This window comes from Orcinus orca, chromosome 1 (genome assembly GCF_937001465.1).
Source record: "Orcinus orca chromosome 1, mOrcOrc1.1, whole genome shotgun sequence".
NCBI lineage: Eukaryota > Metazoa > Chordata > Mammalia > Artiodactyla > Delphinidae > Orcinus > Orcinus orca.
In genome coordinates this window covers 124,363,621-124,387,554 of record NC_064559.1, presented here as the reverse complement: position 1 = coordinate 124,387,554, position 23,934 = coordinate 124,363,621, and the positions used below count along the sequence as shown (strand labels likewise).

The 23,934-nt window shown below is 37.5% G+C and overlaps 1 protein-coding gene across 3 annotated transcripts; it reads left to right on the top strand.

The window, feature by feature from the left end:
* The first annotated feature begins 98 nt into the window (after positions 1–98).
* On the top strand, positions 99–23,325 carry RTCA (RNA 3'-terminal phosphate cyclase). 3 transcript variants are annotated; one of them, XM_004263080.4, is made up of 11 exons: positions 424–1,134; positions 1,233–1,333; positions 2,941–3,084; positions 5,813–5,936; positions 9,328–9,386; positions 10,833–10,974; positions 11,344–11,468; positions 12,633–12,691; positions 18,690–18,784; positions 19,942–20,046; positions 22,942–23,325. In XM_004263080.4, exons 1-11 carry the CDS (start codon positions 1,090–1,092, stop codon positions 23,041–23,043), a joined length of 1,101 nt encoding a protein of 366 aa, XP_004263128.1. In that variant the 5' UTR covers positions 424–1,089; the 3' UTR covers positions 23,044–23,325. The 3 variants fall into 3 exon arrangements, with proteins under 3 accessions (XP_033289709.1, XP_004263128.1, XP_033289704.1); XM_033433813.2 differs by lacking the exon at positions 424–1,134 and having other exon boundaries at positions 2,926–3,084; XM_033433818.2 differs by lacking the exons at positions 9,328–9,386; positions 10,833–10,974 and having other exon boundaries at positions 99–1,134.
* Positions 23,326–23,934: the final 609 nt, after the last annotated feature.

Here is a 23,934-nt window from a genome sequence, read left to right as displayed (position 1 = left end):
ATTGGTGCTCCCTCTTTACTTAACTGTAAGATAAGTACAGTACATTATTATCATTAAGAAGAATGACATAATTTATCACTTCTCAGTCTCAACAATATACTTCCAATAACTTCGAGGCAGAAAATACCTTACTCTTCTTTGCTTACCTAGAGGCTTGCATATGATTTGGTACTCAGTTAATGTAGGAACTGAACCACAAGCGGAATCAAGAAGCGGGTTGTCGTTCCTGCCCTCCTCTGAAGTGAATTACGTTAGTGGCACTGTTCATTGCAGTCATGAACTTGCACTCATTCTCGGACAAGGTGGCATAACTTTGGCTTTTTTGAGCATTATATTACTGATTCTGATTCTGTCCTTTTCTACTCATCCCCAAATAAATGGTGTCTAGCAGAAGAAAAAGAGATAATACTCTACACACACACACACACACACACACACACACACACACACACACGAAGAACGAGAGGCTCATGGGTATCATCAATGCACCAGGGACACATTTCAAGGGACAGGCTGCAGAGAAGGCAAACCCGACCAGAGAGAAGGTGGTCGGGGCATTGCAGGGACCTTTCCTACATCTTCAGCTCTGAGAGTCTCCAGTTCTGGGTACGGCAGGATCCCCGAGAAAACAGAGATAAACACAGATGCTTGCACAAGCCTGCGAGACAACTGGAGATCCGACTAGAGTTGAAAGGTAGGCTTTCGGCAATCTGCGCGTTTTGCTGTGTTCAGGGCGCAAGTCTTCCAGGGACACATTTCCTTCCACGCTCCAGGGAACCTCCCCGGCCACCACCCCTCCTGCTGGACAGCTTCCCATTTGCCGGAATTTTATGGGCGCCGCCCCTTTAAGCGCCGCGCGGCGCGCATGCGCCCTGGCTGTGGGCCTGGCGAACCCGGCTTCTGTACGCAGAGCGGCTTGGTTTGGGTGGGGCGTTCCCGGAGCCGGCGCGTCCTCCGCCTTTACGCGGAGTCCAGCGACCCCGAGCGAGGACAGCGCCTCCGGAGCTGCGAGGCAGGACCCTGCGTCTCCTCTTCCTCCCGCTCGGGCCGAGACTGAGTCGCGGTTGGCCAGGCCCCAGGACGCCCCCCATGGCGGGCCCGTGGGTCGAGGTGGACGGCAGCATCATGGAAGGGGTGAGTACCGAGCCCGAGGCCTGGAGGGTTGCGGCTGCCGTCCGGGCTGCGGCACAGAGCTTGCCCAGCTGATGTTCTCTCTCTTCTCTCCGCACCAGGGCGGGCAGATCTTGAGGGTGTCTACGGCTCTGAGCTGTCTCCTGGGCCTCCCCTTGCGGGTGCAGAAGATCCGAGCAGGCCGCAGCACGCCGGGCCTTAGGTAAGTCGGGGAGCCAGGCGGCGGGACTGGAGGTTGGAGAGCGGGCTGGGGGCTCGGGGCGGGGGACAGGCCATTGGGGGATGGGGGGCGGGTCTTGGGGCTGGGAATCTGGAGCCCGGCGGTGATGCTGGGAGGATGCGCCGGCCCCAGGGTTGAGGACTCTGCAGCCGGGCCGCAGGGGCGGCGGGACGGTGTTCCGGGCTGGGCGGTTAGGCGTAGCCGGGCTTGTGGGCCCTTGAAAGTTTTAAGGGGCAAGTTCAGAAAATAGGCCCATGTTTTCTCTATTTGGCTAGAGTTGCCTCGTTTCCTAATGAGTTATCTTTTAAACGGTTTCCCCGCCTCATCGGGCATTCCAAGTACCCGGAGAGCTCGTAGCAGCGGGCAAGGTAGATCAGGGCAGAACAGCCTCTAGGGCCGGAGGAAACCCCACTTTTTAACCAGTGCATCTTCTGCTGCCGCACGTTTTATAGTCTCATAAGGACCCTGAGATGTGTCATTCCAGCTTTCATTCAGACCTTTAGGAAGCTGTGGATACGACCAGGATTATCAGTTGTAGGAGAGGGGAAAATGTTGACAGTTGACTTTGTTTCTTCTGTCTGGGAAGCTAGGCATGCCACTATTTTTTAAGTGTCAGGTATATGCACCTGTTAGAAGAGGACCCAGGGGGAAGACAGACTGATTCCTTGTACTTTTTATATATTTCATTATAATGGATCAACTATCTCTTAGTCTTTTATCCACACTCCATGTTGAAATTATTAAAAGGCAATTACTGATATGTGTGAATAGTAATTCTCTGTCACAGCAGTAGTTTGCAGTAACCCATTTCACCAATAGGGAAATTAATTAATTAAGGCTGTGTGAGGTATTTTATTAGTTTGCTAGGGCTGCCATAACAAAATACCACAGACTAGGTGGCCTAAACAACAGAAGTTTATTTTTGCACAATTCTAGAGGCTGGAAGTCCAAGATCAAGGTGCTGGTAGGGTTGGTTTCCTCTGAAGGCCATAAGGGAAGATTCTGTTTCAGGCCTCTCTCCTTGGCTTGGAGGTGACCACCCTCTTGCTCCCTCTTCCCATGCTAATCCCTCTGTGCATGCGCACCCCTGGTATGTCCTAATCTTCTCTTTTTGTAAGGACACCAGTGAGAGTGGGTTACAGCTCACTCCTGACTGCCTTTTTTAATTTAATCATCTCTTCAGAGGCCTTATTTCTAAATACAGTCACATTGTGAGGTACTTCAACATATGAATTTTAGAGGAACACAGTTCAGCCCATGCAGGTATCATAGATTATTCAGTGAAATGCAAGTGAGACTGGTGGCACTTAGATAGTTTTATTAGTTTTCCTCTTTTGCATACTTACAATTTGCAACAATATTATCAGCATATATGTTCATAGTTAAAATAACTGCTCTGGAAGGAACCCTTAAAATAATGCCTACCAGCAGGTAGTCTACGTGCATAAAAAGCCAAAAGGAAGCTCTGGCACTTACTATGGTTAGAGCTTGCTGTTTTCTCGCCATTGAAGTTTTGTAAATGTGTCGTAAAAAGTGGGGATATAGGCAGTCTGAATGCACACGTTTTGATGCAGTATTATGACCTGAAGGCCTCAGCATTTATCTGGACTGGAAATGATTCGAGATTTCTGTGATGGGCAACTGGAGGGGGCAGAAATCGGCTCAACAGAAATAATGTTTACGCCAGAGAAGATCAAAGGTGGAGTCCACACAGCAGATACCAAGACAGCAGGGTATGTGTCACTTACATTCCATTTAAGTGTGGGTTTTGGAATTAGACCTGGATGCACACGCAGGTACTACCACTTACTGGACAAGTTGCTTAACCTCTTTGAAGCTTTAGTTTCCTCACTTTTAAAATGGAGATAAAACACTTACCTTTTAGGGTTAGAGACTGTGTAAAGTCTCAGATACCTAATTGCTTCCTAATTGTAGCTGTTGCTATACCTATCTAGAATTTTCTCACATGTGTAGTATAGCGTATTTGTTTCTTTAGTTTTATTACTTAGAAAATGAATATCTGAAAACAACTGTAGTTTCATGCTCTATAGTGATAGTAGTCTTTGCGGTGTAGCATATTTAGTACTTGGCTTATAGCAAATTATGAGCCATCTTCTACTTTTAGTCTAGGTATTTTTGTTATCTTTTAATAGATACTTACACAGCCCTATTTAGAAATTTTTATATATGATCTTGGCTTTTTCTCCCCATTGAAAACTGGATATTTAACAATTAAATTGAGCCTTTATCCCTTTCCAAGAGCCCCTCCTTTTATTGATAAAACATGGAGAGCAATTTTTGTGTTTTCTGTGTTATTGGCTGATTGTTATTGTAAGCAGCATCCTTTATCAACATCCAATCCATTTACTAGGAAATCTGGTAAAGTAAGAAATAGTACTGTAAACCCAATGCCAGTTTGTTTCAGAAATGACTGTTTCAAAAAGTTATGATTTTTTTTTTAGCTTAAAATGTTTAGTGATGATTGAGATTTGAATTATGATGTGAATAGACTTCTGCTAAAAGGGGCTTGCTGCTAGGCCTAAAGTGAAGTTTGCCAAATGAGAACTTCTTAAGGGGATTAAAGCATTTTGAGATATCTTTATAGTCAGCTTATTATTTTGGGCATTCTCTGGTACAAAAGGGGGGAAAGAGTTATAGTTAATCAGCTATCTAAAAATTAACACAGAATCATAGAATTTTGAAGCTATAGGAGAGAAGATAGAAACCATGTGTTCCAACCCTTCCTCCACTTTGTGAATGAGAGAGTGAAGACCCTCTGGTGTTAAGTGATAAACCAGAGGTCATAGAGTAAGGGTCAGAGCTAGAATTAGAATCTAGGCCTTCTGGCTTCTAATCCACTAGAACGTATGGGCAGTGAGTTGAAGGTTGATAATCCAGCTCCATTCAGTAGACTCAAACAAGCTTGTTCCTAGTCAGAAAACACATCTTATTTATTTGAATTCTAACATTTTCATCCCTAACTGTGATTACAGTACCATGTGTTTTCTCATGTCTACCTTTGTCTTTGCAATTCCTTACTCTTCTAATATTAAGGTTTTCTTTAGTCTTCTTAGAATCTGATTTTATTGAATGGAAGAGAGACACTTTAGCTGTGTTGGGTTTCTCAGGGAATAAACAGAAGTTCAGTAGTTGTAAACCTATGGTTTATAGTAAACTGAACATTTCCACGTTTTTTTCACTTGCTCCTAGGCTCAATTCCTGAGAACAGGGATTATATTGCATGCATTTTCTCTTATAATGCCTAACACATTATACAGTCAATAAATATTTACTGAATTGATGAAATGCATTATCAGTGATAGAGACTGTCTAACTCAGTACACCTGCATCATTGCTATAAGAAAGTTAAGTAAAGGCTATCTTTTGGTATGTAGAGGCTATGTTGCGCTCCTTTTCAAGCTACAGTCTATGTATTAATATGATTGTTTTCCCTTGACTTTGGAGAAGGGCGATAACAGCTCATTTAGAAAATCTGACCGTTTCATTTTATAAAATGCTACATATTCTATAATTATTTCTTGTGATTTCTCACCATTATTTGACTATAAAGACCAAACAGAGGTGAGTTATGGTAAGGATTATCTCCTTAACAGTTTTTTCCATGTAAAATATTTGGCTATCAGTCTTTGTAAAACATTACTCTATCATACCACAGATGCCAACATGGTAGGAACTGTATCTTTTTTTTTTTTTTTTGCGGTACGCGGGCCTCTCACTGTTGTGGTCTCTCCCATTGCGGAGCACAGGCTCCGGAAGCGCAGGCTCAGCGGCCATGGCTCACGGACCCAGCCGCTCCGCGGCATGTGGGATCTTCCCAGACCGGGGCACGAACCCGTGTCCCCTGCATCGGCAGGCGGACTCTCAACCACTATGCCACCAGTGAAGCCCTTTTTTTTTTTTTTTTAAACATCTTTATTGGGGTATAATTGCTTTACAATGGTGTGTTAGTTTGTGCTTTATAACAAAGAGGAACTGTATCTTAATATCTGGAACGATGCCTTGTGCATGGTGGAGACTCAGATACAATCATTAGAATATTTCTAGACCTTGATGGTTTTGAATGCATTTTCATAAACTGTTACTTTTAAGAATCCTTTTGTAAAAACGTTGTAAAGATGCTTTAATTAATTTTTTTTTTTTTTTTACTTCTTTGTAAGATAAAGAAAAGTGTTAGGACTTAACCTAAGATCACACAGCTAATGTATTTAGTATTGGATTCAAACCCAGATTTGCTTATCATTTAAGGCCAGTTCCTTCTACTGCGAAATACTAATTGGATGTTATCATTCAGTCACTGGAGTGTTTTTTAACTTTAAACTTGAGGGCGTGTACCTGCCTTCTCAGTTGTCTGTGCTTCAGCTAATGGTGATATGTAGTTATGTCTCTCTCTTGAGACTTTAAAAAGAAAATGCAGCTAAGCCTGTTCTGCCTTCTCCTTAGGAGTGTATGCCTCTTGATGCAGGTCTCAATGCCCTGTGCTCTCTTTGCTGCTTGTCCATCAGAACTTCGTTTGAAAGGTGGAACTAATGCTGAAATGGCACCACAGATTGATTACACAGCCATGGTAAGGGCTTTTGTTGCTACTGGTAAACTAAGATGATCTCACATAGTATTCTGAATCTCCATTCTCTATTTAAATATATCCTGAGTGTTTTTGTGTACATAGCTGTTTAATTTCTTAATGGTGTCTCGTTATGTTGTGGGAGAGGATAATTATTTTAGATTGCGTGTTGTATCTTAGAACTGTGCTCATAGTGAATTCTTTAAAAAGCCTCAGTTATTGTATACATTATATTACTTGTATTTGTATTATATTACTTATATAAGTCTGTTAGTTTCTGAATACAGGGATTATGATTTGGAAGAAAAACTCAAAGTAAGAATTAAATACTATGTTTGACAGGATTGGCGAGGATGTGGAGAAATTGGAACGCTTGCACACTGTTGATGGGAATGCAAAACGGTGCAACAACTATGGAAAACAGTATGGAGGTTCCTCAAAAAAATTAAAAATACAACTACGATATAAGCCAGCAATCCCACTTCTCGGTATTATCCTAAAGAGTTGAAATCAGAATCTCCAAGAGAAATTAGCATTCCCATGTTCATTGCAACACTATTCATAATAGCCAACATGTGGAAACAATCTAAATGTCCATTGATAGATGAAAGGATAAAGAAAATGTGGTATATACATACAGTGGATTACTATTTAGCCTTAAAAAAAATAAAAGAAATTCTAGAATATGTGACAACACAGTTGAACTTTGAGGACATTGTGCTAAGTGAAATGAGCCAGTCACATAAAGACAGTACTGGCATGATTCCACTTATATAAGATATCTAAAGTAGTCAAATTCATGGAATCAAAGAATGGAATGCTAGTTAGGGGAAGGGGGAAATTGGGGAGTTCATATTCATCGGACATAACTTTTCAGTACAGTAAGATAAACGAGCTCTAGAGATCTGTTGTACACATTGTAACTATAGTCAACAACATTGTGTTGTACTCTTAAAATAAATCTCATGTTAAATATTCTTACCACAATAAAATAAAATTTTAAAAAATAATTAAATACCATGATTTGACTATAAATTTTTAGAATGATAAAATTCAGTATTGGCATGCTTATACAACTAGTGGGAGAGAAAAGTGGTATCATCTTTTTTTCTCCAGGTTTATTGAGGTGTGGTTATTTATACTAAAATTCACCCTTTGTAGCATACAGTTTTGTGATTTCTGATTGTGAACCAGCCACCACAATCAAGATAGAGAATTACTGTAGAAAATTCCGTTATCCCTCTTTGTAGTCAATCCCACCCCTCCACCCTTGGCAATCAGTGATCTGTTTTCTCTAATAGTTCTGCCTTTTTTTCAGAATGTCATATAAAAGAATAATACTGTATATAGCCTGTTGAGTCTTGTTTTTTTCCCTTAAAATACATCTGATTAGGGGGAGTAGGATGGGGGAGGGATGGATTGGTAGTTTGGAATTAGCAGATGCAAACTATTATATAATAGAATGAATAAACAACAAGGTCCTACTGTGATAGACCATAATGGAAAAGAATATGAAAAAGAATTCATATATATGTATAACTGAATCATTTTTTTAAATAAATAAATAAATTTATTTATTTATTTATTTTATTCTTGCCTCCTTGGGTCTTTGTTGCTACACGCAGGCTTTCTCTAGTTGTGGTGAGCAGGGGCTACTTTTTGTTGTGGTGTGCAGGCTTCTCATTACGGTGGCTTCTCTTGTAGCGGAGCACAGGCTCTAGGCCTGCGGGCTTCAGTAGTTGTGGCACGTGGGCTCAGTAGTTGTGGCTTGCGGGCTCTAGAGCACAGGTGCAGTAGTTGTGGTGCATGGGCTTTGTTGCTCCGCGGCATGTGGGATCTTCCCGGACCACCGCGCCACCAGGGAAGTCCCATAGCTGCATCATTTTGCTGTATACTAGAAATTAACACAACATTGTAAATCAACTATACTGTAATAAAATAAATTTAAAAAAATACATCTGAGGGTTTCCCTGGTGGCGCAGTGGTTGAGAATCTGCCTGTCAATGCAGGGGACACGGGTTCGAGCCCTGGTCTGGGAAGATCCCACATGCCACGGAGCAACTAGGCCCGTGAGCCACAACTACTGAGCCTGCGCGTCTGGAGCCTGTGCTCTGCAACAAGAGAGGCCATGACAGTGAGAGGCTCGCGCACCACGATGAAGAGTGGCCCCCGCTTGCCGCAACTAGAGAAGGCTGTCGCACAGAAACGAAGACCCAACACAGCCAAAAAATAAATAAATTAAAAAAAAATACATCTGAGAGTCATCCATGTTGCTTGTATCAGCAATAAAAGCTAAGTAGTGTTCTATTATATGGATGTTTGTTTATCAGTACCAGTTTATCCATTTATCAGTTGAAGGACATTTGGACTGTTTCCAGTTTTTGGCAAGTATGAGTAAAGCCACTATAAACACATACAGGTTTTTCTGTCTGAACATAAGTTTTTATTTGTCTTGGGTAAATACCTACAGAGGGGTTGCTCAGTTGTAATCGTAAGTTTATGTCTAACTTTATTGAGAAACTACCAAATTGTTTTGGCATACAACATGGCTGCGTTGTTTCGCATTTTCACCAGCGCTGTAGGAGAGTTTCAGCTCTTCATCCTCCCCAGCGCTTGATAGTCTCAGGTTTCAGTTAAAAATTTTTTTGCCATTTTAATAGGTGGTACAGTCTTTTAAAATTCAGTTTGATAGGATGTATAATGAAAGTTAAAGTTAATCTCTCTTCACCTAGTAATACCACTTCAAGGAAATGACTCTAATTAAATATTGCGAAATGCAGCAAAAGATAATGTTAAAGGTATTGGAGCACAGCATTATATACTATAATTATTGTTATATAATATACATAATTATGTAATAATGAAAACTTGGACAATGGTTAGGTAAATTATGCTAGAATCCATGAAGTCGTTCAAATATTTTTTAGGAGGAATTTTATAATGTTGGGAAAATGCTTTTGTTTATAATGTTAAATGGGGAAAAATGTATAAAATGTTGTGTATGTGGTGAGATTTCAACTATATAAAAAATAACTGAGAACGCAGAATGGAATGCTATTCAACACCCCCTAATTTCTTACAGTACACTATATTGAGAAGGTTAGGAAATACTGGCCTCTGGAGTTAAAAACTGCTAGGATCAAGTTTCCTGAGTTCTGATTTTTTTTTTTTCATTAGATAGACTTGCACAGCTCTGATTAATTAAATGTTAAACTTTTGATTTTAGCTACATCAGTTATTTTATTTGAAAAATAGAACTAGCCTACACATTTTTATATCACTGTTTATCCATGGTGTTTCTTTACTACTTCAGTGCAGAGCACTTTTGTTTACTAAATATACTTGCTGACAATGAATATTGGTGATTAAAGTAACAGTAAACTGATTTTTTCAGGTTTTCAAGCCAATTGTTGAAAAATTTGGTTTCACATTTAATTGTGACATTAAAATGAGGTAAGTTACTTATTTCTTAACCCTTTGACCCACTACTTGTGCTAAAAATAGTGGAAAAGTTAGATCTTGGAGAGCTGTCATTCCGTAACCCACTTAATACGTATCTTATAGGAAATAATAGTACTTCGTGGCTTAAAAACAGTAAGCAGCAGAGGCATGGGGACTTGAAAGGGAATTGCTACACTGAGGCACCTTTATATCTGGAATTATCCATGCTCACCACAGACAGAATGCTCACTGTGTGCAGACAACTGGAATGGGCACTGCAGTGTCATAAAAGGGATTCTGTTCCATAGATCAACCAGAATTATTTTTCTAAGAGACATGTTGGGCATTCAGGTTATTTCTCTGTAAGGCTTCCCTTCCCTCTGTAAGGCCACATAGTAAAAAGGCCATATTTCTTGTTGTAGCATTTAAGTGATTTGCAATCTTATTCCAATTTACTTTTCTAGCTTTATCCTCCCTCCCCTCCATATATTCTAACTACATGATTGCTGCCATTCCCTAAACATACTTTGTGCCTTCAGACTTCCATATCTTTGTTCATGTTTTTCTTCCCCTGCTCTCCTAAAAATTGGAAATCCTACGTTTTCTGAAAATGAAACTTGTAATTTCTTATGTGAATTGTCAGTGACTGTGCCTCAGTTGGAGTTCCTATTTACATCTCTCTTGTAGTCCTGCTTACAGCCTGGCTTGTGTCCTAGTAGATTATATGTGGAGCCCCATCTTACCAGATGGGGAGTTCTTTGTGGATAAGAGCATTGTCATTCTCATCTGCGTGTTCTCAGCATCTCTTATAGAATAAGTGACACTAAATATTTGAGTTGAAATTTTATTAGTGGTTCAGCTACTAAGTATTCATCATATATTTATTGAGCACCTACTATGTGCCAGACATTGTTTTAGGCACTGGAATATAGCAGGAACAAAATAGACCAAGCTCCTACCATTAAGTAGCTTAAGTCTAAAACAGCACTGTTGAATAGAACTTTCTGTACTGAGGGAAATGTTCCTTATCTGTCCAGGATGGTAGTCACTTGATACATATGACTATTGAGCACTTGAAATGTGGCTAGTAGGATTGGGGAGTTAAGTTTTAAATTTTATTAAATTTAAATTTAAATAGAGAATTCCCAGGTGGTCCAGTGGTTAGGACTCTGCACTTTCACTGCTGAGGGTGTGGGTTCAGTCCCTGGTTGGGGAACTAAGGTCCTGCAAGCTGTGTGTCCTAAATAAATAAATAAATAGATTAATTAATTAATACTCATTTATTCACATGTAGCTTGAGTCTACCATATTGGACAACACAGATCTAAAACATTATTTGGAAGTTTCAAACATGAATTATATAGTTGGATATCACTCACATGTTATTTTATTGTAAATATTGAGCTTTATTTTTGTCGTGCAATCAGTTTATGTAAGTATTCATGATACTTTTCATAGGGGCTACTACCCGAAAGGAGGTGGTGAAGTGATTATCCGAATGTCGCCAGTTAAACAGTTGAACCCAATAAATTTAACTGACCGTGGCTCTGTGACTAAGATATATGGAAGAGCTTTTGTTGCTGGTGTTTTGCCATTTAAAGTAAGCTATCTAATTCACTTTACTGTATACCTGAAACTAACACAACATTGTAAATCAACTATACTCCAATAAAAATTTAAAAAAAATAAAGTAATAAAAAATAAAGTTGTCTAGATGATCTTAGAAGTGTATGTATGTCTTGATAAGTATTATATCATCTAAATTTTGAAATTATTGAAAGAACTTAATTTTTAAATAAATCTTTTCATTAAAAATTTTTCTTAAAATTCTGTGTTCTCTACTGTTGAAAATTGTGTTTTTATAAGATGTATGTAAAAGTTATTAATTATATGTCTTTGAAGGCTTGAAAGCAATTGTCAAAATAATCATTAATTTATTTTATTCTATTTTTTTGTCTTGCCAAAATAGGTAGCAAAAGATATGGCAGCGGCAGCCGTAAGATGCATCAGAAAGGAGATTAGGGATCTGTATGTTAACATCCAGCCTGTTCAGGAAACTAAAGACCAAGCTTTTGGCAATGGAAATGGAATAATGTGAGACAATATACTTTTTCCTAGATGTTAGTTGAGAGAGCCCTGAAATAATTATTCTATTTTAATTAAAGATTTGTCATTTTTTTTTGTTTGTTTAAATTTGTAGTTTTAAGAAGATATATTTTTAAGGGCATTCCTACCTAAAACAACAGTATGATGAATTATGATGATTATTTTATTCTGAATTTCTTTTCTGAGGATGGTTTACCTTTTATTACATTATAAGAGCCTTTTTGTTTATATAGCGAACTTAAATGTTTAAGCTAATCAGAAGTTAGCCTTTGGGCTTCCCTGGTGGCACAGTGGTTGAGAGTCTGCCTGCCGATGCAGGGGACACGGGTTTGTGCCCCGGTCCGGGAAGATCCCACATGCCGCGGAGCAGCTGGGCCCGTGAGCCATGGCCGCTGAGCCTGCGTGTCCGGAGCCTGTGCTCAGCAAACGGGAGAGGTCACAACAGTGAGAGGCCCGCATACCACAAAAAAAAAAAAAAAAAAAAAAAAAAAAATTAGCCTTTGAAGATGATCCTAAGAGAAATATTTCCAGTTGCTTTTCTATATCTCAAATGTGAAATCAGTTTACAAGTAAATATTAGATACGGCAAAGATCTATTTAAAAAAGAAATATAGTATATTAATCCATTTAGTAGTTATTGATTTATGTGTTATAAAAATGCTTTAATTAATATTTTTGAAGAATAAAAGTATCTTTTGTGGATATTTAAATTTAAGCTTTCTTTTTCAGATTTTCTATTAAAGGGCTTAAAGTAAATGCATTTTCTTTGTATGATAATACTATCTAAAAACTATAAAACAAAACCAAACATCTCTGTCAAAAGACCTTTTCATTTAAGATAATGAGTGCAGTATGCCTTTGAAATGGTACCCCTTAGTGCTGATGACAAGACTTCTGGGAGGGCCATTCCTTACCTATGAGTGGATTAGAATCTAGTGTGACTTCTTGTCCAAAGTGCTGAAAGATACTCTACTCTGATGAAGATGGAGAATGCTAATCATGCTGCTCTCTATATGAAGACTTTCACTTTTGTAATATACTAGCCAGATCTAATTCTGCTTATTTAATAGTCACTGTTCTCCTGTGTTGTATTTGCATGTAATTTTGGAATATTTATAGCATAGATAGTAATACTTTTTTTTCCCTATATAGCATTATTGCTGAGACATCCACTGGCTGTTTGTTCGCTGGATCATCGCTTGGTAAACGAGGTATAGCTAAATGAAGGGGGTCCACTGTTCTCAGTGCTACTGTACAATTCTTTAATTATCTGTCAGGATTAGGATGTTGTAGAATGATGGATAACAAGTTTGAAAGGATATGGTTAACTGATTCTATTTTAGAGTCAATTAAATTTTCAGTCTTCCCCCCAACTTTATGCTTTTAAAATTTTCAAACTTATAGAGAAGGTGAATGATTAGTGAATATCCATACACTAGATTCACTGGTTATGAACGTTTAGCTACGTGTTGTGTGTGTTTCTGAACCATCTCTATGCAGGTTGCAGGTACCAAGTCTCACCCCTGAATACTGCAGCGTGTCCATCCAAAGAATAGTATCTGCATAATCACATTACCATTTTTATACCCAAAGAATCTATTATATATGTATTTTTTTTAAGATTTTTTTTTGATGTGGACCATTTTTAAAGTCTCTATTGAATTTGTTACAATATTGCTTCTGTTTTTATTTTTTGGCTTTTTGGCAGTGAGGCATGTGGGATCTTAGCTCCCTGACCAGGGATTGATCCCGCACCCCCTGCATTGGAAGGTGAAGTCTTAACCACTGGACTGCCAGGGAAGTTCCCTGTTATATTCAGACATAACCAGATACCTCCAAAATATTCTTTAGAGCAGAATGGGGTTTTTTGTTTGCTTGCTTGTTTGTTTTTGAGCACACACAGCATTTGTTTGTCATGTCTGTTTAGTTTTTTTTTTTTTAAACCACAGAATAGTCTCTTCACCTTTTTTTCCTTTCATGATATTTACATTTTGAAAAGTCCAGGCCATTTTCTCATAGGATTTTCCATAATTTGAATTTGTCTGATTATCTCATGATTAGATTTATTCAGGTTAAACATTTTTAGTGAGAATATTGCACAGGTGACTTTGTGTACATTCTATTGTATCACATCAGGGTGCATGTAATGTCAGTATGCCCTTTATCAGTACAGCTCACTGATCACTTGGTTAAGGTGGTGTTATTCAGGTATGTCTGCTATAAAGGTTCCTTATTTATTTATTTATCTACCTACCTATCTGTCTGTCTGCCTGCCTGTCTCTACCATGCTTCGCAGCATGTGGGATCTTAGTTCCTCGACCAGGGATTGAACCCGTGCCCCTTGCAGTAGAAGCATGGAGCTCTAGCCACTGGACCACCAGGGAATTCCCCCTTTTCCCATTATAATTAATAAATACTCTGGGATAATACTTTGACACCATCTGATCATCCTGTCTCAATACAACTTTCATCCAGTGGTTTTAGTATCTGTTGATGGTTCTTCCCTGCATCAGTTATTACAGTGTTGATTTCAAAATACTGAATGTTTTTGTGAAAGGGAAATTTCTGTAGTATTTGGTATATTTGGGAGAGTAGATACATGTATGCATCTGTTGGTTAGTATTTAAAGTTACTTTTGCCATTGAGGCAACTTCTAATTGAACTTTTCACTGTGTGGCAGTTGATTGCTTTATTCCTACTTTGTAGCATCTTTAAAAGATGCTTACCCTCACTATGCCATTTAACCACATTATTACTGCTGAATACAAAACTTCAGGTAATTTTAGTCTGCTCAGTTGGTTGATCTAGATACAGTTGGGTGTCATATCTAACCAGTGTTAATAGAATAGGTAAAATCAACACCTTTGGTTGACTGGACATAAATGAATTCTGTTTAAAACCGTGCTGTTCAATGTGTGGTTGGCGGACAGGTAGCATATGGGTATCATCTGAGAGTTTGCGGAAGATACCAATTTTGGGGCCCACCTCATGTATCAGATCAGAATCTTTGAGAGTGGGGTCCAGGAATCTGTTTGAACAAGCTCTCTAAGGTATTATAAAATTTGAGAAATAGTGATCAAAAACATATATTTAGTGTATACTCATTACTTGTTAGGTGCAGTGAGGAATCAGCATGGATCAGTGAGCCGCTACATGCAATGTCTTTAAGCCTTGAGAGGGCAAAGATAATGCAAAATATAAAGCAGAGACTAGGACCCTATGTTACAAGTAGTAAGTGCTTGGCAGGCATTGGGTGGAATGTGAGTTTAGTTTGTTTGTATTATCGTTGGGTACCAAGATGTGCCAGGTACTATGTATGAAGGATTCAGAAGTAAGAGTCACCATTTCTGTCTCCTGGCTTAGTCTGGCAGAGGAGACAGACCAGTGCTGTGATTGTTCTATCCCCAGGGCACCATAGGAGCACAGGAGAAGAACAGCTTATTCTTTGGGGGCTGATTGACCCCAAATCTGTCTTGTGCCATTCAGTGATCCTCCCGTGGGTTCTGTAGATAAGTAGAAGTTAGCCAGATAGAAAAGTGAGAGCTAAGGAAGAAGGACAAAGGAAAGTGCTGACATAAAAGTGTAGTTCTGTGTTTGGGCAACTAGAACCATATGTGATGAGTACAGGATCTGGGTCAATGCAGAGAATGAGGTTAGAGAGGTCAACAGATAGTTGAAGGGCTTTATAGGCCTTATAAAGGAGTTTGGATTTCATCCTGAAAACATAAAGATTTTAAGGAGGGATGTAATTCCAGGTCTTTGGAAGTTAGTCTGATAGCTGTGTAGAGGATTAGAGGAAAACCATAGTGGAGGCAGGAAGACAAGAGTCTGTTAACAGCAATCCAGGTCAGAAATGGTGAGGACCTACACCAAGGAAATGCAGGGACTGAGTCTAGAGAGATGAGTACTGATATAAGGGTATTTAGGAGGGTGAATAGACAATTTGGTGATTAGCTGGAAATGGGGGGTGAGGGATGCAGTGTAATGACCTTCTAGATTTCTAACTTGGGTAACTGGAAGTACTTAAAACTTGTGAATATGGGAGGTAGAGTTAGTTTGCCAGGGTAGAAGATAGTTTTGGATATGTTGTATTGACATCATAAAGGGACCGTTACTCTGTTAAGAGCAGTACTTGGAATTAACTTTACTGACAGCCCTGAAAACGTTTCTTTCCTAATATTCCATAAACATTTTTTTTCACTTTGTCATATGAGAGTTTTTACTTTGAAGTTGTCTTTGGACAACACTCATGTAGAATGCACAGTACTTATTTTTAGACTTATAGTGGTAGGAGGGAATAGAGGATAGAGCAGCAACACTTACTGAGGTTGCCTGACTCCTTCTGGTGCCTGCCCTTGTTTCCTGTCAGGCACTTAAGTCAAAGGAGATGTCATTAGCAATTGCAAAGACCTTGGGGTCTTCTCTCTTAGTCTAGGTAGTCTATATATTAAGCATCTCAGAGAATGTCATGGATCCCAATATCCAGATCCCCTTTTTATTTCTGATTTAAATTAACTAGAAAATTACTAGACTCTGAATCCTAATGTTTAAGCGTTATTATCAGAAGCAACATTGGCTGGTTGTGCACACCACCATATGTATTAGAAGCAGTAGGTTGTAACTAGTCATGTTTTTGTCATTGTCTCAGTTACTAAAACTATTTTGACCTTAGTTTCCTTATCTATTGAGTGAGAGAGTTAGCCTGAAGAATATCTGAAATCCTTCCAGTTATAACATTCTTTAATCCTGTTGCAAAGGTGAGGTTTGTTTGTGTTTTTTTTTTTTTTTTTTGAGAGAGAATCTTGCAGTTTTAGATGGAGGCAGTGTATTATAACAGAGAGCACTAAACTGAGAGCAAGAAGACCTAAGTTTTGGTCCTATGTCTGTCATTATCTTACATGGTGACTGCGCTTTCCTTACCTGAAAAATGAGATTGGACCATTATCTATGTATAAGAATCCCTTCCAACTTTATATGATTGCTATATGTACAGAATGTATTTGTGTTTACATAGTTGAATATCTGTGTATTCGTTGATTTCTCATCTTTCAGTTAGTGTTCTTTACTATGGGACAAATCAATTTGCTAAGATGAATTATGACTCTGGTTTATCAATCCTATTTCTTATGTATGGAAACTGCCTAGCTTGTAGTAAGCATTTTTTTTCCTCCTTCAGTATATGTGGTAATTCATGGCATCTCTCTGATGCTATAATCAGTCCTTTAGCTTTCTCTGTTCAGCCTGATAACTATTTTATAGTTTTGTCCTTTTAATAAGCTAGAAGACACCCTGAATCATTGAATATTCATTTTAATTTGTTATAAACCATCAAAATTGAGACCATTTTAAGAAACCTCTAGAATATCAGAAGAGTATTTGTCAGAAAAGCCTTAAGTTTTCAGAAGAAACTAGGATTTTGCTCTTTTGTTTAGAACATAATACTAATAAGAAAAATTCTCATAATTACTTCATTTTGTTCAGTTGCCACAGACCGCTAGTAATAGGTGGTAATTATGTTAGATCCATTCATACCATTATTCGCTCTCAAGGCGGCTGGGTAGGAAGGAATGTGAATGGCTCTGAGAAATACTTTGCCCCTACACAGAGAAACCTTAGTGTGTCTACTGCTCTCTGATACTATCGATACAAAGCCTTCTCCTTCACATCCTCCATGCAAATTTTAGCCATTCTTCAAGGTCTCACCTAAGTCCTTCATGTTCCATGAAACCTTCTCAAGTTATTCTAGAACCTATAATTTCCTTTTCTGAAATCTCATTGGATATATAGTTTATACCATAGAGCTTAGCACTTATCCTCAAATACTCTTATATATGAGTATTTTCTGATGTCTCCTTAGCAAAGGAACCAGTTTCTATCACTTAGTATGGTACACACATAGTAGGTACTCAATATTAACTTTTTATTAATAGCTTATTATAAACCAGTCTTGGTAATAGAAGCTTTATAAATATTATCTCTAATTTTAGCAAGTTTGCAACTTAGGAATTATCATCTCCATCTCCATCTGGAAGAAGAAATGGAAAAGGCAAAGTGGTTTACCCAAGAAGTCAAGATTCATACATATTCCAAACCACTTCATTCAGTCATGTAAATACTTGCCTGATTGATGTTGTGAAGATAGTTTAATTTGTTATATTATTATAATAATTGCTGTAAGGGAAAAAATGGTTAAAATTTGATTTCCCCTATTCTGGTAAATTTTATCAAGACATACATATAGTCAAATGAATTTCCAAATATAAAATAAAAAATAACTACATTCTCATTTTTCAAAGGACATTTTCATTTGTAGCCAAGGTTTCATTTAGTTTAAAGTAAATAAAAAGAATCATTTGACATTCCACTACTTCTGATGGACTTATTTTGTATTCAGCATTGTACCAAATACTTGTGGTATGTGTAGAGAAGTAGGAAGTAGAACATGGGAATAAATTTTCTGACTTACTTTCAAAGTTAGGTGATACCAGCAAATTCCCTGGTGGTCCAGTGGTTAGGACTCCATGCTCTCACTGCCAGGGGACAGGTTTAATCCCTGGTCGGGGAACTAAGTTGCTGTAAGCTGCGTGGCACAGTAAATAAATAAATAAATAGTTCAAATCTTAAAGGAATAAAACTTTATGATATTTGATCTGAGAATTTTTATCTGTTCTTCCTTAGATGAAACTTATCTGACTTTAAAAAAAAATCCTTTAATTCTAATGGAATCGGCTGCCGACTAATTGTAGCATATATGAATTGCAAATTTAAAATTTTGAAATCAAGGTGTAGTGTTATAGGGTCATAACTTAGTTGTAAATTGGTTTTATAATTAGTACTTCTTTTTTTTTTTCTTTGGCCACGCCATGTGGCATTCGGGATCTTACTTCTCTGACCAGGGATAGAACCCGTGCCCCCTGCAGTGGAAGCACGGAGTCTTAACCACTGGACCTCCAGGGAAGTCCCCCTATAATTAGTACTTCTTAAACAGGGCCAATGCAGCCTGCTTTTTCTTCTACTTGTGCATTTAATAAAATATTTGCATATGCTAAGCTCTCAGAAGATTAAATATACATGAAGATCTTATCCTAAAGGTTGCATTGGGTGAGTTCAGAGGCCTAAAAGGTATTACACCAGTGCTAACTGGGATATATTAAACTTTTTGCCTCTTAGTAATTAATTTAGTTTTTTTTTACATTGTGCCTGTTGTAGGTGTTAATGCAGACAAGGTTGGAATTGAAGCTGCTGAAATGCTGTTAGCAAATCTTAGACATGGCGGTGCTGTGGATGAGTATCTGCAAGACCAGGTAATGACACTTTTAGGATAAAAACCATCAAGCCTATTAGATTCAAATATTGGGCAATTAGATTGAATATAAATTTTAGTCACTGACTTTCAGACACTGATTGGTATGTCCTAGTTCAATCCATTTTTTAGGTATTTTTCTGGAATTTATATACCATAAATTTCAGTTCTCATCTTACTTGACCTGGCTACGGCATTTGGCACAATCGAGCACTCCTTCCTTCTTGAAATACTTTCTTCGCTTGCTTTCTGAAATACTGTTATTATCTTTGTATCTCGCTAACCTTACATTCTAGTCTCTTTGCAAGTTTGTTATTGTTTTTTGCCTCTTCTCAGCTTGTAAATTTTGGAGAGCCCTTGGCTTAGGCTCTTTTGTTTATCTGTATTCAGTCCCTCAGTTATTTTGTACAGTCTCATGGCTTTAGTACCATCTGTATGCTGACAGCTCCTAAATTTATATCACTAGCCCAGACCTTTCTCCTTAACTGCATGCTCATAATATTTCTTATGCCTGTCAACATCTCTGCTTGGATGTGTCATACACCTCTCAAACTTAATATATCTACTCACATTGAGAAGTGCTAGTGAATATTTCCAAATACAGTCTTTTATGGTGCACTGTCTTGATAGATTTTCCTTTCTACCATAGTTTTTTCTCCTTAGTAGCAAATCAGATGTCTGTGTTTAGAAATGTATTACTCAAGATTTCTTGACCAGTTTCTTAAGACAGTTTTCCTTATTTCTAGTCTCTTCCTTCTTACTAGTCTACACTCCAGTAATTCTGTATTAGTGTATTTATTTATGTGTTAAAATGTTGTAATTCTAGAGTATGGAAGAAACTTTCATATTATATATAATAGCTTGCAAAGATAGTTGGTCTGATTAAATTTATTAACTTTTAACTCTATATTCTTAAACATTAATTTTAAAAATCTATATTGAGGTCTGCTACTAAGCATTTCTGTGCTATACCACAAACTTTTGGTAACACAGGTTTTGTATCATCTTAAGACTTTTGGAAACCTAAAGAAATAGAAATTCTTTTTTAGCTATGTTGATTTCTAGTATCAATAGTATTTTCATATGGAAAGCAGTAGAATTTTAACCCCAAATATTAGTAAATGTGTGAGAATTTTCTTCTTGTTCTTTTTTTAACAGCTGATCATTTTCATGGCATTAGCCAGTGGAATTTCCAGAATAAAAACAGGACCAGTTACACTCCATACCCAAACGGCTATACATTTTGCTGAACAACTAGCAAAGGTGAGTATTCTATCAGAAAGAGTAATTGATTTTCATTTTGGCCAATTTGGAGTCACATTTTAATCAACAGAAAACTTAATAGTAATTGTAATTGCTCTCATTCAGTGAACACTTCCTATGTGGCAGGCACTGAGCTCGCTCAGCAGTGAAGCTGAGTTGTCTCACTCTGCATGACCATTTTAGGTGGCTATTTATTATTAATCCCATTTTACTTATGAGTCTAGTGAGGCAGAGGAATTAATTGCTCAAGATAGTTTCTTAGTGGCAGGACTGAGCTTTGAGCAAACTGGGAGAGCATACATCTAAGCTCATGTGTGGTAGGTACTGCCTTCCAGTAAGTGAAGATGTTTTAATGGGAACTATAAAATCAAATCACAAGGGGTTTGCAGTGGGCTATAAACTTAAATTATTTATATAAAAATTTTAAATGTTTTGTTTTATTTTCTTGTGATTTTATTGGGGTAGACTAGAGTATTTGCTGGACTTCTAACACTTACCAGTCCTTTCAGCTTCAGAAAAGTAGATTTATAATTTTTTTTTTTTTAAATTTGGCTGCACTGCATGGCTTGTGGGATCTTAGTTCCCCGACTAGGGATTGAACCCGGGCCCTCGCAGTGAAAGCACTGAGTCTTAACCACTGGACCACCAGGGAATTCCCTAGATTTATAATTTAGAAAATAGAGGAAAAAAGCTGTCCCTAACTCCCCCTTGCCAGTAAAACCACTCTTGACGTTTAGGTATTCTCCTCCTCTCTTAAAATTGTTTCTCTTTGCATTTTTTTGCAGTTAATGCATACAGCTTCATTTCTTGCTTTTTTCAGTAATGTGTGGCATATTTCCATTTTGCCATAGTCTTTATAATATAATTTTATAAAATACTATGAAATTTATAACTCAGAATTTTATGAAGGAAGGTGCTGACCTTAAGCATTTTAAAAAGTTATAAAAATAATGTACAGTAGTATTAAGAAATTAAGCATTACAGAGGTGCACCAAGCTCAAAGCCACGGTTGCCCTACTCCTAACATGTTATTTGTATGATTCTTAATAATATGTACTTCTTTTGTTGTTATTAGAAAGGATAGGTAGATTTTGGTTAAATTGTGGGAAAAGGCTTGATAGGAGGCAAAGGCAAATTATATTTGATGTCAAAAGATAGTTAATTGTATTTTTTTATTATTCTACTTATGCTGTATTTTGTAACTACTATTTGTCTCCCCACGTAGACTGTGATCTTCTTGATAGCAGAGACAAGGCTGTATTCATTCTTTTCTTTTTTTTAAAAATAAATTTATTTATTTAATTAATTTATTTTTTGCTGCATTGGGTCTTCGTTGCTGCACATGGGCTTTTTCTAGTTGGGGCGAGCGGGGCTACTCTTCATTGCGGTACACGGGCTTCTCATTGCGGTGGCTTCTCTTGTTGAGGAGCATGAGCTCTAGGCGTGTGGGCTTCGGTAGTTGTAGCATTGCAGGCTCAGTAGTTGTGGCTCGTGAGCTCTAGAGCACAGGCTCAGTAGTTGTGGCACATGGGCTTAGTTGCTCCACGTCATGTGGGATCTTCCCGGACCAGGGATCGAACCTGTGTCCCCTACATTGGCAGGCAGATTCTTAACCACTGTGCCACCATGGAAGCCCTGTATTCATTCTTTCTACAGTACTTTGCACATAGTAGACACTCACATGTTATTTGAAGTGAATACACAGTGGAAAGTGCCGTGAACTGGAATTTTTAGCTCTGATTTCTTGTTCAGCTTTGTTGTGTTTTAACTCAGTGATTTGGGGCAAAGGTGCTTTATCATTCTGTGTCTCAGTGCAGATAATTCATCAGTAAGGTCAGAGAGTGTGCTGTAGTCCCTATGGCTCCTTCCAACTCTAAATTTTTTTAGTTTTCAGTAGGTTTATATATAGGCTAGAAATGATTTCCATAATTGTTACCTGTGTTTCATATTTATATAGTGCTTATAATTTGAGAAAAATATATATACTATATAAATTGTTTGTCTAGCTCAGAATTCAGATTCAGTGTTTATTCATTCAACAGTAATTTTCAGTGTCCAGTGTGTCAGCGCACTGCCACATAATACTGAAACTGGAATAATTTGTAAATATTACAGTTCAACAGGGCTTCGGAGTAGTGGTTTTCAAATTGTATTTCAGAGAATCAAAAGGTTTTAGGCATACTTGAAATCCCTTTGTCACAAATTCAGTCAGCCTACTTAGTTGTTTTGATTTTAATTCAGTTTTCTTAGAATGAATACATTTGCTTTTTAAAAAATCATGTTTCCACAATATAATGATAGAGGTCAAATGTTTCAAAGCCAGACTTGAATTAGTTAAGTGAAAAATACGTTAAGCCCAATAAAGATGAATGAAGATGTTAATTGTTACCTCCCTCTACCTTTCTGCTCTGAACTAGGTATTTTAAATAGTATATTTAGGGAATTAAATTAGCAAGAAAATTTGAGGGAATTAAAGGGTATTTTTATACTTGACAAGATAAAAGAAGTATAAATGCTTCAGTGCCATGTTTTAGAAAAATTTTAGGAAGTAGGTAGTAGAGATGCATTATTATTAACAGTTGAGATTTAAAAATTTATATTTGCTTAAGCTGTACTCCTGGGGGGTTCTGATTCAGTGGGTATGGAGTAGGGCCCAGGCTATATGTTCTGACAGAACTCCACAGGTATGTATACCTCTGAACAAGGACCATCCTTCTGGAACAGAATATTTTATATATAGGCCATTGAATTTCTCATGAGTCATTTGATCTCTGTATCTCTAGCTTCAATAAAATGAGTTTGGTATTAACTACTGCCTATTTAAGCTGGAGTTGTGGGCTCGTCCCTCTGTCGCTTTTCATATTATTTATATACTAAATGCTCTTCTGGTTTTAGGCTAAATTTACTGTGAAGAAATCAGAAGATGAAGAAGATGCTTCTAAAGATACTTACATTATTGAGTGCCAAGGAATCGGGATGACAAATCCAAATCTATAGGGTATTTGCCTCTTAAATGATAGCTCAATGATGTATTGCACTAATCATTTCATAAATATTATATAGAACAATGAATAAGCAGTAACTTATTAAAGGACCTGACTTAAATTTAGAGATGAAATACAGAAAGTTCTAGATTTGCTGAGACTGCTTCGTCCTATTAATCTCACTTTGACTGTCTTCTGAGATAGATAGGGACAGCGAAATTTAAGAGTTGGTGAATATGTATGATAGCTGATTTCAGTATTAAAGTATTGAAATAAAATATTCTTTTCACCTGAAGTGTGTTTTTATTTTTGATATAGTATATTAAGTTATGGATGTAGATTTGATCTGTAATTTGTGTATGATTCTAATCACTACTAGAATCTCATGTAAAATTTAATGAGACAACTTTGTACACATGTACTTGCTGTGTCAACAATAACATTTCATAAACATTGTCTCATTATATGTATCTTCTTTCTAGTGGGTATTTGGTAGATATTGATTTTGAATCTGTTGAATATGTTGTGAAAGCTAAACAATGAGAATTGGAAATTTTCAACCCTAGTAAATTTGGCCAAATCAGCCCCAGGTATGTTTTTGTTTGGCTTATAGTATTAAAAAAATAATTGCCTTTAGAACAGAATTCTTTTCATTACTCTCTATTGTCTTACACCTAGCCTGTTCCACATTTAGATTACTTCCTGGTCCCTGTAGGCAGTTGAGGTTGTGACTCAAATGAAACTAGTTTTATGTAACAGCTAAATATGCCATATTGTAGTATAGTGAGGAATTCATTCAGACTTAGTTCTGTCTTGGACTTAATCTGGTAATGATTAAAACGTAGTACAAGATTGGGATTGACATATATACACTAATATGTATAAAATCGTTAACTAATAAGAA

Coding starts and splice junctions, on each gene's coding strand:
- RTCA (XM_004263080.4), top strand. CDS start 1,090: ATGGCGGGCCCGTGGGTCGAGGTGGACGGCAGCATCATGGAAGGG. Junction 11,469..12,632: donor GGCAATGGAAATGGAATAAT/GTGAGACAATAT, acceptor TTCCCTATATAG/CATTATTGCTGAGACATCCA. Junction 12,692..18,689: donor ATCATCGCTTGGTAAACGAG/GTATAGCTAAAT, acceptor TGCCTGTTGTAG/GTGTTAATGCAGACAAGGTT.